At 43.9% G+C, this 12275-nt stretch overlaps 1 protein-coding gene across 2 annotated transcripts; it reads left to right on the top strand.

Moving 5' to 3' along the window:
• Positions 1–6924: 6924 nt before the first annotated feature.
• Positions 6925–10714, top strand: SMIM30 (small integral membrane protein 30). 2 transcript variants are annotated; one of them, XM_042793296.1, is made up of 3 exons: positions 6925–7097; positions 7525–7583; positions 7940–10714. In XM_042793296.1, the coding sequence occupies exon 3, from the start codon at positions 8011–8013 to the stop codon at positions 8194–8196; it is 186 nt and encodes a 61-aa protein (XP_042649230.1). In that variant the 5' UTR covers positions 6925–7097; positions 7525–7583; positions 7940–8010; the 3' UTR covers positions 8197–10714. The 2 variants fall into 2 exon arrangements, with proteins under 2 accessions (XP_042649230.1, XP_042649229.1); XM_042793295.1 differs by lacking the exon at positions 7525–7583 and having other exon boundaries at positions 6926–7097.
• Positions 10715–12275: the final 1561 nt, after the last annotated feature.

Genomic DNA, 12275 nt, shown 5'->3' with positions numbered 1-12275 from the left:
ACTAGAAAGACTGATTGTCCCTATTTTTCAGATACAGGTGGAATCATGGCCTCACTGAAGGCAATGAGAAAATTCCTGTAGATAGAGAATTCAAGCTCAGAAACACTAAATAAAGATGTCTAAGATTAATTCAAACATTTTAGTTAGTTCTCAATAGTCAGGTGCAATTATGACACTTCCTTTTCCTTTAAAGAGTTTAGTTTTATTCTCTTTGTCTTCAGCAACTCTCATCCTGAGTTTCACTCTATGTGGCTCATATCTTTTTACTTTTTCTTTTTTTCCTTCTCCAGGTTTTGTTCATTTTTATCTCTTTGCATAAATTTAGTAGCTTCTTTCCTCGGATATACTTCCATAAAAATCTATAGTCATCTCAACCTCTTGCTCATCATGCGGCAGGACTGTTCACTCTTCATGCATAACAGCTGAGCAACCTGGCCCCTGCCCAGGAGATTGACACTGGACCCTGACAAAAGCATTCTGAAAGATCTGAGTCAAATCTGTAAAGTTCCTCTAGAGCATGTGCTGAGCTGTTGAACAGAAATACGGAGCTGGCTTTTTAAGGCCCCATTACAAGGACTACAGAAAAGCATGTTCTAATTAGTGCCCCAGAACCACAGAGCATCTAATGAGAGTGTGATAACTTGAACAGCTGTCAAGGGGTGTATAAATTACCTCCAAATCCCTCTACTCTTCAGATCAGTGTAAAATTTGGAGAGCATAGCAGCACTGTAGGGCCATACTGTTTGCCAGCAGCATCCTGGGCTGCATCAGGAAAAGCACTGTCAGCAGGCTGAGGGAGGTGATTCTTCCCCTCTACTTGGCACTGGTGAGACACATCTGGAGTGCTCGGTCCCATCCTTTGCTCCCCAGTACAAGAGTGACACGGATATACTGGAATGAGTCCAGCAAAGCACCATGAAAGTGATTAAGGGTCTGGAGCATCTGGCATGTGAGAAGAGATTGAGAGAAGTGGGATGGATTAGTTTGTAGAAGAGGAGGCTCAGGCAGGTTGTTAGCAATACATACACATATCTGATGGAGTGTTAAAGAAGACAGAGTAAGGCTCTTTTCAGTGTCATCCAGTGACATTACGAGGCAATGGGTTCAAATGAAATAAAGAAAACTCCATTTAAACATCCGATTTTTTTTTTTTTGCTGTGAGGGTGATTGAACACTGACACAGGTTGCCCAGAGAGGATCTCCATCCCTGGAGCTTTTCAAAACCTGACCAGACACAGCCCAGAGCATCCTGCTGTAATTGACCCTGCTTTGAGCAGGTGGTTGGACTATGTGACCTCCAGAGGTGCCTTCCAGGCTCAGCAATTCTGTGATTCTCCTCCCTCCCCTAGGCAGTGAGTTTTGGCATGTAGCACAGCTCCTCCTGAATTCTGCCCCTTCTTCTGCCAAAGATACACCACCTTGAGCCTGACATTTACCTCTTATTCTCCCAAATTATCTTCTAATTTCAGCAACCTTCATTTTTGGGCACCAATCTTGAAAAAAAAACTATTTTTAGGCATGCAAATGTAAAGGACAATTTTTATAATGCCAGTTTTCTCATTTATGACTAATACACTCAGATTTAGATGGCTAGAACTCCATAAGTAGGCAAGCTTTATTTCTAACAATGCCTAGAGCTGGAAAAAAATAAAGGCTATTGATATGTTCCTATAGATAAGCAGGTATACAAATATGGAATATATCTAGATTTGAAACATATGATTCTATGAGTTTATTATGTTTGAATCAATTTTTATTTTCATGAAACTTCTCCTACTTATTACAACCATATGCACAGAAGTCAAGAAAACATCTGACAGCATAGCTTGGAGAAAAAAAAAAGTACTATACAAAACAATGCGTGGATGACAGCTGCTATTCCCCCTTTAAATATAATTCTGTCATTCTTGTGTTGCATAGTATCTTCTTTTGCTTACCATTCAATACTGATGGATGGAGGTGGCCTTGCCAGGCTCTCTGAAGCTGAACTGCCTGTGCTGTATATATTTTCCTTGATAATATTGTACAGTAACTTATTTTTCTCAAAAACAACCAGACAACCAATACGCAATATTCAACCTACCTGTGGAAAAGCTGATGAATAATGTGAGAGCATCTCAACAGCTTACATTAGTACAAAGACTGAAATCAAGAAGACTGGATTCAGACTTTACTTCCTCAAAGCTGGAGGGAGTTTGGATACACCATTCCAGTTGATATCTACTTCTACTTTATTATGCTTCTACAAAAACCCCAGGAGCTTGCTCCTCATAATCCAGAAAAAGCATGACAGTGCTTGCAATGATCGCAGGGAATCCCCGGATTTGCTATTACTGATGGGGAGCTCTCACATTCCCCTGCAGAGTTCGGCAGGGGAAGTCAATCAATGGGTGTTTGACTCTGTCTGGCATGCTCCTCACTCACTCCTGCGGCTTCACTGCTCCCCCCTCCTGCCAGCACCAACTCCAGAGCTTTTTTCTGCAGGGCTGGCAGCTGCCTCCATGTCTCTCTGCTCCAGCCAGCGCTGCACCGAGACATCTCTGAAGTGCTGGCAAGAGAACTCAAAGAGATTCCAGCAGGCAGAGGAGATCCCCTGCCAGGCTAAAGGAGCAAACGACTGAGGGAAAAGGAATCACTGGGTGATTTAATCCTTTATTTTCATGTCTGTATAAAGGACAGCAGGAAGCATGTGGTACCAAAGGAAAGAATTTTCCATCAAAAAGTAGTGCGATTCTTTCTGTAAGCCTTTCCGTGCTCTCAGAAAGAAGTAACCTTTGCTTCTCAGAGGGATCAAAAGGAGTCTGCCAGGGGTGACAAAAGAAAGGTAGAATTTAACCTCCTGACATGGTGATAGGATAAGTCAGTATGAAGGAAGATTATACTGCAAAGACCTTCTAGGACCTAGAAGAAAATTGTCTTTGGTTCAGCAAAAGAAGAAATGTAACACCTGAGGATTAAGAAGTGAGGGAACACAGTAAAAATGACAAACCAGAAAGAGGCCCCTTCACAGCAGCACTTTGAATAAACAAAGCTGCAGGGATCACAGCGAGAGACAAGAATAATTGTCAGGATATGACTTCAGGTCATACAGTCAGAAGAAAACTGTTAAGCCTAGGAGCTGCTGTGCTACATGCAGTAAGACCTCAACACCATCCAGTGGGAATTGAAAAAGAGAGGGAAGACAAGAAAAACATGAGTTAAGCATGGTATTCAAAGCCGTATTTGTTGATAAGGATGGCCAGGGACAATGTCTAAGGACTCAAGAGGAAAAAACACAGATGGAAGCCTAGCATGCTCTCAGCAGCAGAAAAGAACAGCTCAGCACTAAAGATTCAAGAAGCAGACGTGAAGAATTAGGAAAGGAGGTGTTGTTTTAAAGGAAGGCTGTTGGGGGGGGGGGCGCTTTTTGTTTGGGTTTTTTGTTTTTTTTTTTTACTGTGTCTGGGATTTTTTTACTGGATTTGGGAAGAGGAATGGGAGTTTCAAAAGCACTCCATCAGTCAAAGAGACAGTAATGAAACACAGTCCTTTATGTCTGAGATGCTAACTAGAGATATCAACATGAGCAGCTCCAGCTGATGGAAGAAGGAATGAGCCATACTGAAGGAGATGTAGGATATAATTAGAACAGTTTTGGACAGCATTTGTGGAAAGGTTAGAGAAGAGAGTAATAAAACAGATGAAGTGATAGTTACTAGAAGGGAATCCAACTGGTGTTTTCATGACAGGGAAGGTACGTGACTACCTACATTTATTTGAGAGGAAACTTGAGGACTTTGAGAAACAGAAGGGAAAAAAAAAGATAGGATGAAGTAGACACACATGATAGGAAAGGAGGGGGTAATGAGAGGGGAACGAAGAGAAAGGATGAAGTCAACATTTGTGTGACAGCAGACTGAGATGTGAATGTGGAAAAAGTTAATGATAGAATCATGCTGCATTTTGTTTTTTCTGCAGAAGCAAATGTGGTGGTTGCGATAGAGTCTATTTTCTCAAAGAAAGAGAAGCACCCAACAAAGTCCAAATAAAGCAAGTCATGGTTTTTGTAAGAGAAAAACTGGATGCAGATCTGCGAGTGAAGACATGAGGACACAGCGATAGCTAAAATGTCAGATTAAGTATCACCAGGGACTAGTGGCTCAAGGGTGAACATGTTGATGTAGAAGGGATAAACATTACCCCGTAGTCAATGTCTTATCCGTAATCAGAGTTAGCATTTCTCATTACAGCAGTACTACTGAAGTCCAAAAATTGATCAGAAATCTTCTCAGATCAGTGTGGTCATGCAATAAACAAACAGCTCTCAAAAGAAGATGAACCAAATAGGAGGGGAAAAAAAAAAAAAAAAAACAAAAAAAAACCCACCACAAACTAATAACCCCTTTGGGGTGTAGCCTTGCTCTGCTTATTATCTCATAACTTTTTCCTCTCCAGAAGTGCACTTTATTTTCAGTTTCCAGGCTCACATATACGTCCTTGGCCTTGTGCTCAAAATTTACAAAGCTTTAGCTTGTCAGCTCTGGGAATTCTCCATCTTTCCTCTGAATATTAGTTACATAATAGCTTGAGCTAAGCAATCAAAGCAGTGATAGGTCAAAAGGAAGATTTGCCTGAGGTGATGCAGGAAGTTGATGGCAGAGCTTGAAGCTGAATATCCATTTCTCTGGTATTCAGACAGCACAAAAACCGCTAGAGCCTCCTTCGCTGTTTAGATTTTGTTGGCTTTTTTTCAAAGCAGCACTGTTTCTGAAGCCAGTGCTACAAAATGCAATGGCATTGAAAGAGCTAATAAGCCAAGGAAATATCCCCAAATGTCACTGCTTTCTAGCTCTCAATGGCAATTCCATGATATTACTAATAAATTATGTATCTTACAATCAATATTTTCCACATCCCTACTGTACTTCTCCATGTCATTTCAACTGCCTGGAAATTAGTAGAGTTGTTGAGAAAAGGGGAGAGATAGTAAGATGAGTATGTTAAGTCCAATCTTCCCCTTGGATTTTACACTCCTGATCTTCAAAACAGGCAAGTCCAAAGATGGTGTAGCTCTTTGGTACTGACATTTGTAGTTATAAAAGATAAACTTGAAAGTCACTGTTCAAACACCCAGCACCTGTTTTGTGCGACTAAATGACAACTATTGAAAATTTTAGTTGGTTGCTGGTAACAACAGCAAATGCAACACTGAAATTTACAGGAATGATTTAAACATTTTTTGACATTGCAGAACACCACAAAATTTACTTGTCAAGAGTGCAGGATGCAGTAACTAGGCCAAGCAGAGAACTAAGAAGGCCAGAACTCCAAGGCCCACTCTTTGCGATGAGAGCAGTGATTAAGATGACACCTACATCCTGCGCTTCAAATCACCACTCTTCAGGTTCTGTAGGAATTACAATTTAACTGTGAATCATTAATTAATAGCACAGACATTGTAGCATTACTCTCTTCCACGCCATGACAACTTTCTCAGAAGCTCCAGGGTCTTCCTCCAGCGAGTTTATCTGCCATCAGCTCCTTGGGAAAATGCCTTTAGAACTGTACATAAGGCATCAAGTATTTCAGATCAGAAAAACTGTGAAATAGGTGCTTCATGCATAAAAGGGATGTTTATCAGTTATACTGATATTTATTATTATTGTATCATCACAGAGTCTAGTCGCTACCGCTTAAAAAGCCAACAATTTAATGCTACTTGGTATAAAGAAGGAACAAAAAGACTGTTCCTTATCCCTGGAAGTTTATTGTCTAAGACAACTGACAGCTGCTGGATCCAGACAGGTGGGAAAATGAAGGGAAATAAAGGAATGATGATCAGCACAATAGTGACATCCCACCTCATACTTACAAAGTTCCTTTAAGCATGAAGAATGGTAGCTCAAAGGCAATTACAGTGAAATTATGTAAGGGAGAGGCAAAGCAGTATGTATGTTGAACAATCCATCTAGATTTCTTTAAGCAGCTCATCGGGAATGAGAGGTATGTTTACAAAAGCTGTTTTCTCGCACAAGTCTAAGGAAGCATTGTGAGAACACAATCATTAATAAATGCTTGAAGTCATGGATTACAAATTCTAGGTTAATTTTGCCATTCGATTAGCACAGATTCTTCTGGTTCTATCTGTGAGTGTTCCAAAGACACGTGTACTGTGAATCTCCAATAATTGCTTACTGGTCTTCTGTTGAAACTTAAGCATACACATTTTCCACTGAAAAAAAAAAACAACCGAGCTCAGGCTAGGACCTAGCTAGTAACCCCCCCTGCAGCATTTACATGACATTTTAACTCCGTTCCATGTAACAGAACAGTGCAACACAGCGTTTCTACAAGGAGCTTTGTCCAAAAGAGAAGATAAAAATCAAGACAAGTTTCGCTTAGGTTTTGGGAGTGATCTCAGGTAATGAGCTGGTTAGACTGCTCTTAGGTTTTTTTGGCACCACGCTGCTCTCTATCCTATAAAAGTGCATTAATGCTCGGAATTTATGACAGCATTGATTAGCGCTCATTATCACTGTTGCTCTACACCTGAAGTGAAGCAGGCACTGCCTGTAGCCAAACCAGAGATAACCTGTGCTATTTGTTTATTTTCAGAGATCAGAGCAGACAACCAGCCCAAGCCAGTACAATTTCATAATTTCACTTCGATGCAGCTGCAGTGCGCGCTGTCCCTCCGCGGGCCGAGGTTCACCCTCACGCCGCACCGGCACCGCAGGGCTCTGGCTGGAGGCCGCTGTCGGGAGGAGCCCGGCGCCCTCAGGCCGGGGCTCCCCGGCGGCTCCCGGGGCCTCCGCAGGAGCCTGGTGCCCCCCCCCCCCGGGCCGCCCGCCGGCCCCGAACCGGTGGCCCCCGGCTGCCGGTGGCGGCGCGAAGGGCGGGCGCCGGCGGTGCGTACCGGGAGCGGGGGGCGGCCCGGCCGGGTCACGCCCGCCCCCGGCCGCGCCACCGCCCCTTCCTGTCATGGCCGCTGCCGGGCTGGGGGAGAGCGGTGCGGCGAGGCGGGTCGGCGCCCCCAGCAGCTGAGGGGCCCCGGGCGGCGCGGGGCGGACGGGACGGGACGGGACGGGACGGCCCCAGCCCGGAGCCGGCGGCAGGAGGTGACTGAGGGGCAAGGCCGGCGCGGGGTCTGCCCCGGCGAGCGGCCCACCGGCGGCGGGGCGGGGCGGGACGGGGCGCGGAGCGGAGCGGAGCCAGCGGCGGCCGCGCCGCCCCGCTCCGCGCCCGGGGAGGGGGGGGGGGGGGGGGGCGGAGCCGTGTCCCCGGCCCCCCGCCGCGGGTCTGGCGGAAAAGACGCTTGTCCCCAGCGGCCCAGGCGGCCTCGGCCTCCGCGGGGTAGCTCGGCGTGGCGTTTCTGGCGTGCGAACCCCGGGAATGAGCCGTTCCTGTGGAGCCGCCGCCCGGGCTGGCGCCGGCGTGCGCCCCGGAGGGGCGCTTCCCAAGTTGGAGGAAGCGGGAAGGATGTTTGTCCTGCAGGAAGAGTGTACACGGGGCGGGGGCTGGCAGTTACATTCACATCCTCACCAGCGTGCCGTAATCTCCCCCTGCTCACGGATCCCGAGGATGCCCCTTCCTAGAAGGCGTGGGTAAGTGGTGTGCGGCACCTACCCCGTCCGAAACACCCAGCGATAAAGGCCCATGAAGCCCAGCATGAAGTAAGCCGGCACCGGTGGCTGCAGGCAGGAAAGCCTGTTCTGACTTTACCTCACAGTAAGGCTCCAAAAGGTTAGTTTCCACAGAGCTGCATAACGAGATAGCAAACCCACCGTAGTTACCTCATGATAGTAAGTCATTACTTTTGTAATTGTGAAGATAAAACCAAAGTTTCCAGAGTCCCACACAGACATTATAATACATCAGTCATATTGGTTGGCGTTTGGCAAGACAGTTCCTCAGGGGAAGGAAAGGAAATCCTGTCACGTTCCTTTTGTTTTCCTTGTAGATACTGCTGAAATACCTACCTTCCCCCACTTTCCTCATTTAACTTCCCGTTGGGGTCAGCTCATCATCAGCATGCCTTCTACCAAGAACACCTCAAAACTTTTCCTGGTCCTCGTTTCATTGCTGCTGGTGCTCCCAGTAGTTGAAGCCCTGGACGCAGGAGATGCCATCGCCTTCCTACTGGGCCTCGCTGTCAGTGTCGTCGGATTCTGTGCCTGCCTTGGCTTGTACGCAAGGAAAAGGAATGGGCAGCAATGATTTCAAGAAGATGCTCAGTTGAAGTGAATTTCCAAACACAGCCTGGGGTTGAGGTCTGGGGTGTAAGACTGAGCTTTGGTTCTGGATCTCTTTCAAAACCCATGTAGTAGGTATTTCTACAAACCCCTCTTACTGTGCAATACAGCAGAATCAAGACTGTACCCAGTAAAAGGGATTTGTAGGATTTGTCCTGATGACAGTAAGATGGTTTTGTATTGCTTGTGATTAAATATTGCCTTAGAGAAGGGTAAGAACTTTTTGAATAGGGAAGGAAAACCATAAAGCAGTTCACAGTAAATGGTTTATAAGTGGAACTTACGAGGGAGATAATCAACAATTTCCACAATTTTGATTTCAAGGGTTATTCAGGAGGAAGAAGCAATATTCCAGTCAGGATGTTAGAGCTCTGGAAGTACTCCTAACTAGATAGCTAGTGAGCAGACTGCTTTGACTTGTGCGCACGTGCTCACATTCTCATGGCAATTAACAACTAACAGCTCACTTCTGTCACAGGGATGAGACTTCAGGGAACTAAGAAAATATGGGTAACTTTTTTTTTCTCATGTATTTTTATTTTAGAGTGTGCCTCTTCTGTAACCTCTGTTCTTGTTACCAAGTAAATACACTTAAGAATGGGACCACTATTTAATGGGTATTTCACAGAAAAGTACATGTAAGCCTATGTAAATCAGATCAGGGTTTTTTTTTTTCCTTGTTTATTTTTCATACTCAGCTTTCCTTCAGGCACACCAGGTTTAAGGCTTATTTCATTTGGTGTTTGTATTTTTTTTTTCCCCAAAATGGAATACTTTACCTATTTTAATGAGGAATTACGTGTAGTATTTCTACATTACGGGGTGGTCAGAATTATAGCAAGACAGTTGTGCATGTTTCTTTTGCAATATGGAAAAAAAGTGTTTTGTTAAAATCCTGGTTTTAGTCAACAGGTCTGTGGTTCTCAAGTGTCTTCCTCATGACAAACTTCTGCTGTTAGCTAAACATTTAGGCTTCTTACCTAAAATGCATATGAGTTCCACAGAAGATTAGGACCAAAACCAAAGTAAAATATCCCAATGCAAAATGGGAGATGTAAATAGTGTTAATTCTGTTCATGCTCAGATTGTGTGGTATATGGTTGAAGACTCTACTCAGTAGCATATCCAGGACCTGTTTCTTTAAGTACCAAAGGTGAAATGGCACAGCTAAGAATTGCCTGCCAGAAGTCTCTCTGGCTTGTTAGGGTGTTCCAACTGTTTTGCTTGAGACAGGAGCGCAGTGTGTAACAGCAGCAGAATAAGGAGGATAGGAAGGTGAGCTCTCCACAGTTCACAGACTTTCCTTCTGATCTTGTGCTGTGGACACTGCCACTCTTGCTAGGAATCTTGGCTTTTATCTTTCAGAGCTGGGGAAGAAGGTTAAATGTGACGCAGAGCTATTTATTTTGATACTGTTCCTCCCCTTCCTCTGTAACTGTCTCTGTTCAGTAGAGCACAAAGCAATGGCTAGAAGGGTTGTCAGGCAAGCCTTATATAAGTAATTGGGTGGGCAGATCATGTTCTCCAAATTCTAAGATTTCTGTATGCCATTTGTGGCTAGTTTGACTTCTCTTTCCAACCTCTGAGAAGACAGAAGCTCTGGTTATTTCAGTCTTTCATTTTATGTCCCGCTGTCATGGTTGATAGAGGGAGGAAAGTAAAACAGCTTCCAAAATTTCATGGGGGTTGAAACTGTAGGACTCAACCCAGCACGCCACAAGAATGTAGGTTTCTGCTCTCAAGTTACAGGAATAATAATGGTCACAAAGTTACTCTGATGATACAGAAGTCTTGCCAGGTAGCTGTTGTTGAACCCTTTTTGTGGTTTCCAAAAGTCAGAAAGAGACATGGTGCACAATTACTATGTACAAATGAAATGTACAGCCTTAAGAGCTTCACACAGTAGTGTCACCTTTGAAAGCTGCTTAGCAGCAGTAGATGATCCTGTGATTATTCAACTGAGTGGATGCAAGCACACATCAGGTGTGATCTTCCATTTTAAGGCTTAGCTAAACTACTACCCTTCAAAAAAAAAACAACCAAACAAAAAAAAAACCAAAACAAAACACCACAAAACCTGTTTATATTTCTCACTATATATAAAAAAACCCACTCAATTCACTTCATATTTCCCCAAATTAGAGAATTATGCCATTTTTTTTCAGTAGAATATTAAATATTGCTCTTTCAATAGAATACATTTTATCACAAGCAGCTTTTCAGACTCCTTTATCTTTACTTTGGAAAAGATCCCTGGCAAGTTTCACTACAGGAGAACAAAATTTTAGCAGAGTAATTAGCGTAAGGCAACAGGAAGCTGTATGTACTTCATTGAAAGGTGTTTGCACAGCCTAATGGCGTTGTTTCCTGGGTTCTGACAGAAGCTTTACTGTTGAAGACTTGCATTTGTTGATGACTTGAGTGTAAAATTGGATACGCCTGTTCTTCTTCTGTCTTAATAAACTTTCATGTATGATTTGTCATCAGCTTGAACAAGTAGTCCTTACGAAAAGGAAAATCAGCATGACAGAAATGACTGAAACTGCTGAAATTCCTTACATTATTCTTTTCTTGTATACTTTTGCTTATATTAGGCGACTTGTATAAACTAATGTGGTGTAAGGTATATTTTCAGCTGAACTTTTTTACAGCGAATGTACCTCTCTTGGTCCTATTACTTGTTTATCCTGTTTCAATATCAGTTATTTTAAAGCACTTCAGGGGGGCTGGCCCCCTTACTTTGAAACTGGCAGCTTGCCATTGTGAAGAAGCCCATTTCTCTAATACAGGAGAAACTTGGAAGTATTTATTTTTTCTTTTTGCCTATGAATTTTCAACATTACTATTATGTAGTTACTTTTACACCAGAAAAGCCATTTATGGCAGTTTTCTAGCTGGAGACCCAAGGATATAAAGGACCATTTTCTTTTCTTCTATAGAAAAATTATATTCCAGTGCTTTATAGTTATTTGAATGATACATTTATTTTAGACTTCAAAAGATCTTGTTTTATCCCAGCATTTTATCAAAACAGGGTTCTAGCTCTTTTGGGACTTCAGCTAGTGCACAAAGCAGTTCATTTGGCTGTCCTGAGAGCAGGAAGCAAAAACAGCCTGACGCTGCCCACCTCTTAACAAATACAACCTACCCTCTAATTAGTGCAAGAAGGCTGCAAGTCAGGAGCAAGCAGCTTTTGACTGCTGTGATTTCCATCTGCTTTAACAATAGCGTAGCTCAAAACCAGCCATCCTGTGAACGTGTAACAGACCAGACCGCGCACGGTCCCTCTGTGAATGGACAGAAGTCCTTCGCTCCTGGGGGCGTGCGTACCTTCAGGTGCTGCACACCAGGGAGGCGTTACCGTTCCGCTGGGCGCAGCAGCGCGGGAGACTGGAATCCCAGTGCTCCATCCAGTTCCTAATGCGCTTGCTTCTCTGGGTGTATGAAAACTGGTGAATCCCTGCTGTGAACCCTTTCTCCCACGCAGCCAAATCCTGCTGCTTTAATACTACGGTGAGACTTGGCAATTCTACGGCATCTTCCACCCGAGAACCCTTTTATGCTTACAGGTACTAACGCTTCCATCCCTATCGTATCCTTTGATGAGTGGGACGAGTGGAAGGAGAGTCAGTGACTTGCGGTGCCGTTACGGGAAGTAGGTAGTGGTATCTCCAGGATGTTCGCCGAGATTTCTGGAGCGCGTTGTGCTTGTGGTTCTCAGCCACCATGTCCTTGCCACAGAAGCTGTCCCTAGACTAGCCCGGAGACTCTTGTGTATTGACCAGACAGTCTGAAGCCCTGGTTCCTCTTTGCACAACGCTGTTTACGTAAGCTTTGTGAGAAGGGAGTAGGGAGTTCATCATTTATAATAAGATAAAACATGACTAAATGGATGAACCATAATAAGTCTGTTGCCATGGTAAGTACTCTAATCATTATACTACAAAAGTAACCTTTCCGTTCATTTTTACATCTGATGAAAGGTTTGGCAGATCTAAACTGATATAATGACAAGAGATTGTTAGGAGCGGTGGGAAGGAGGGC

This window comes from Tyto alba, unplaced genomic scaffold, assembly GCF_018691265.1.
Source record: "Tyto alba isolate M040663 unplaced genomic scaffold, T.alba_DEE_v4.0 Super-Scaffold_2, whole genome shotgun sequence".
NCBI lineage: Eukaryota > Metazoa > Chordata > Aves > Strigiformes > Tytonidae > Tyto > Tyto alba.
Note: the sequence above shows the minus strand (reverse complement) of the source record. Positions and strands in the feature narration are given on the sequence as shown.

Bases quoted from the DNA above. Each gene is read 5' to 3' on its own strand.
- SMIM30 (XM_042793296.1), top strand. From the start codon at position 8,011: ATGCCTTCTACCAAGAACACCTCAAAACTTTTCCTGGTCCTCGTTTCA.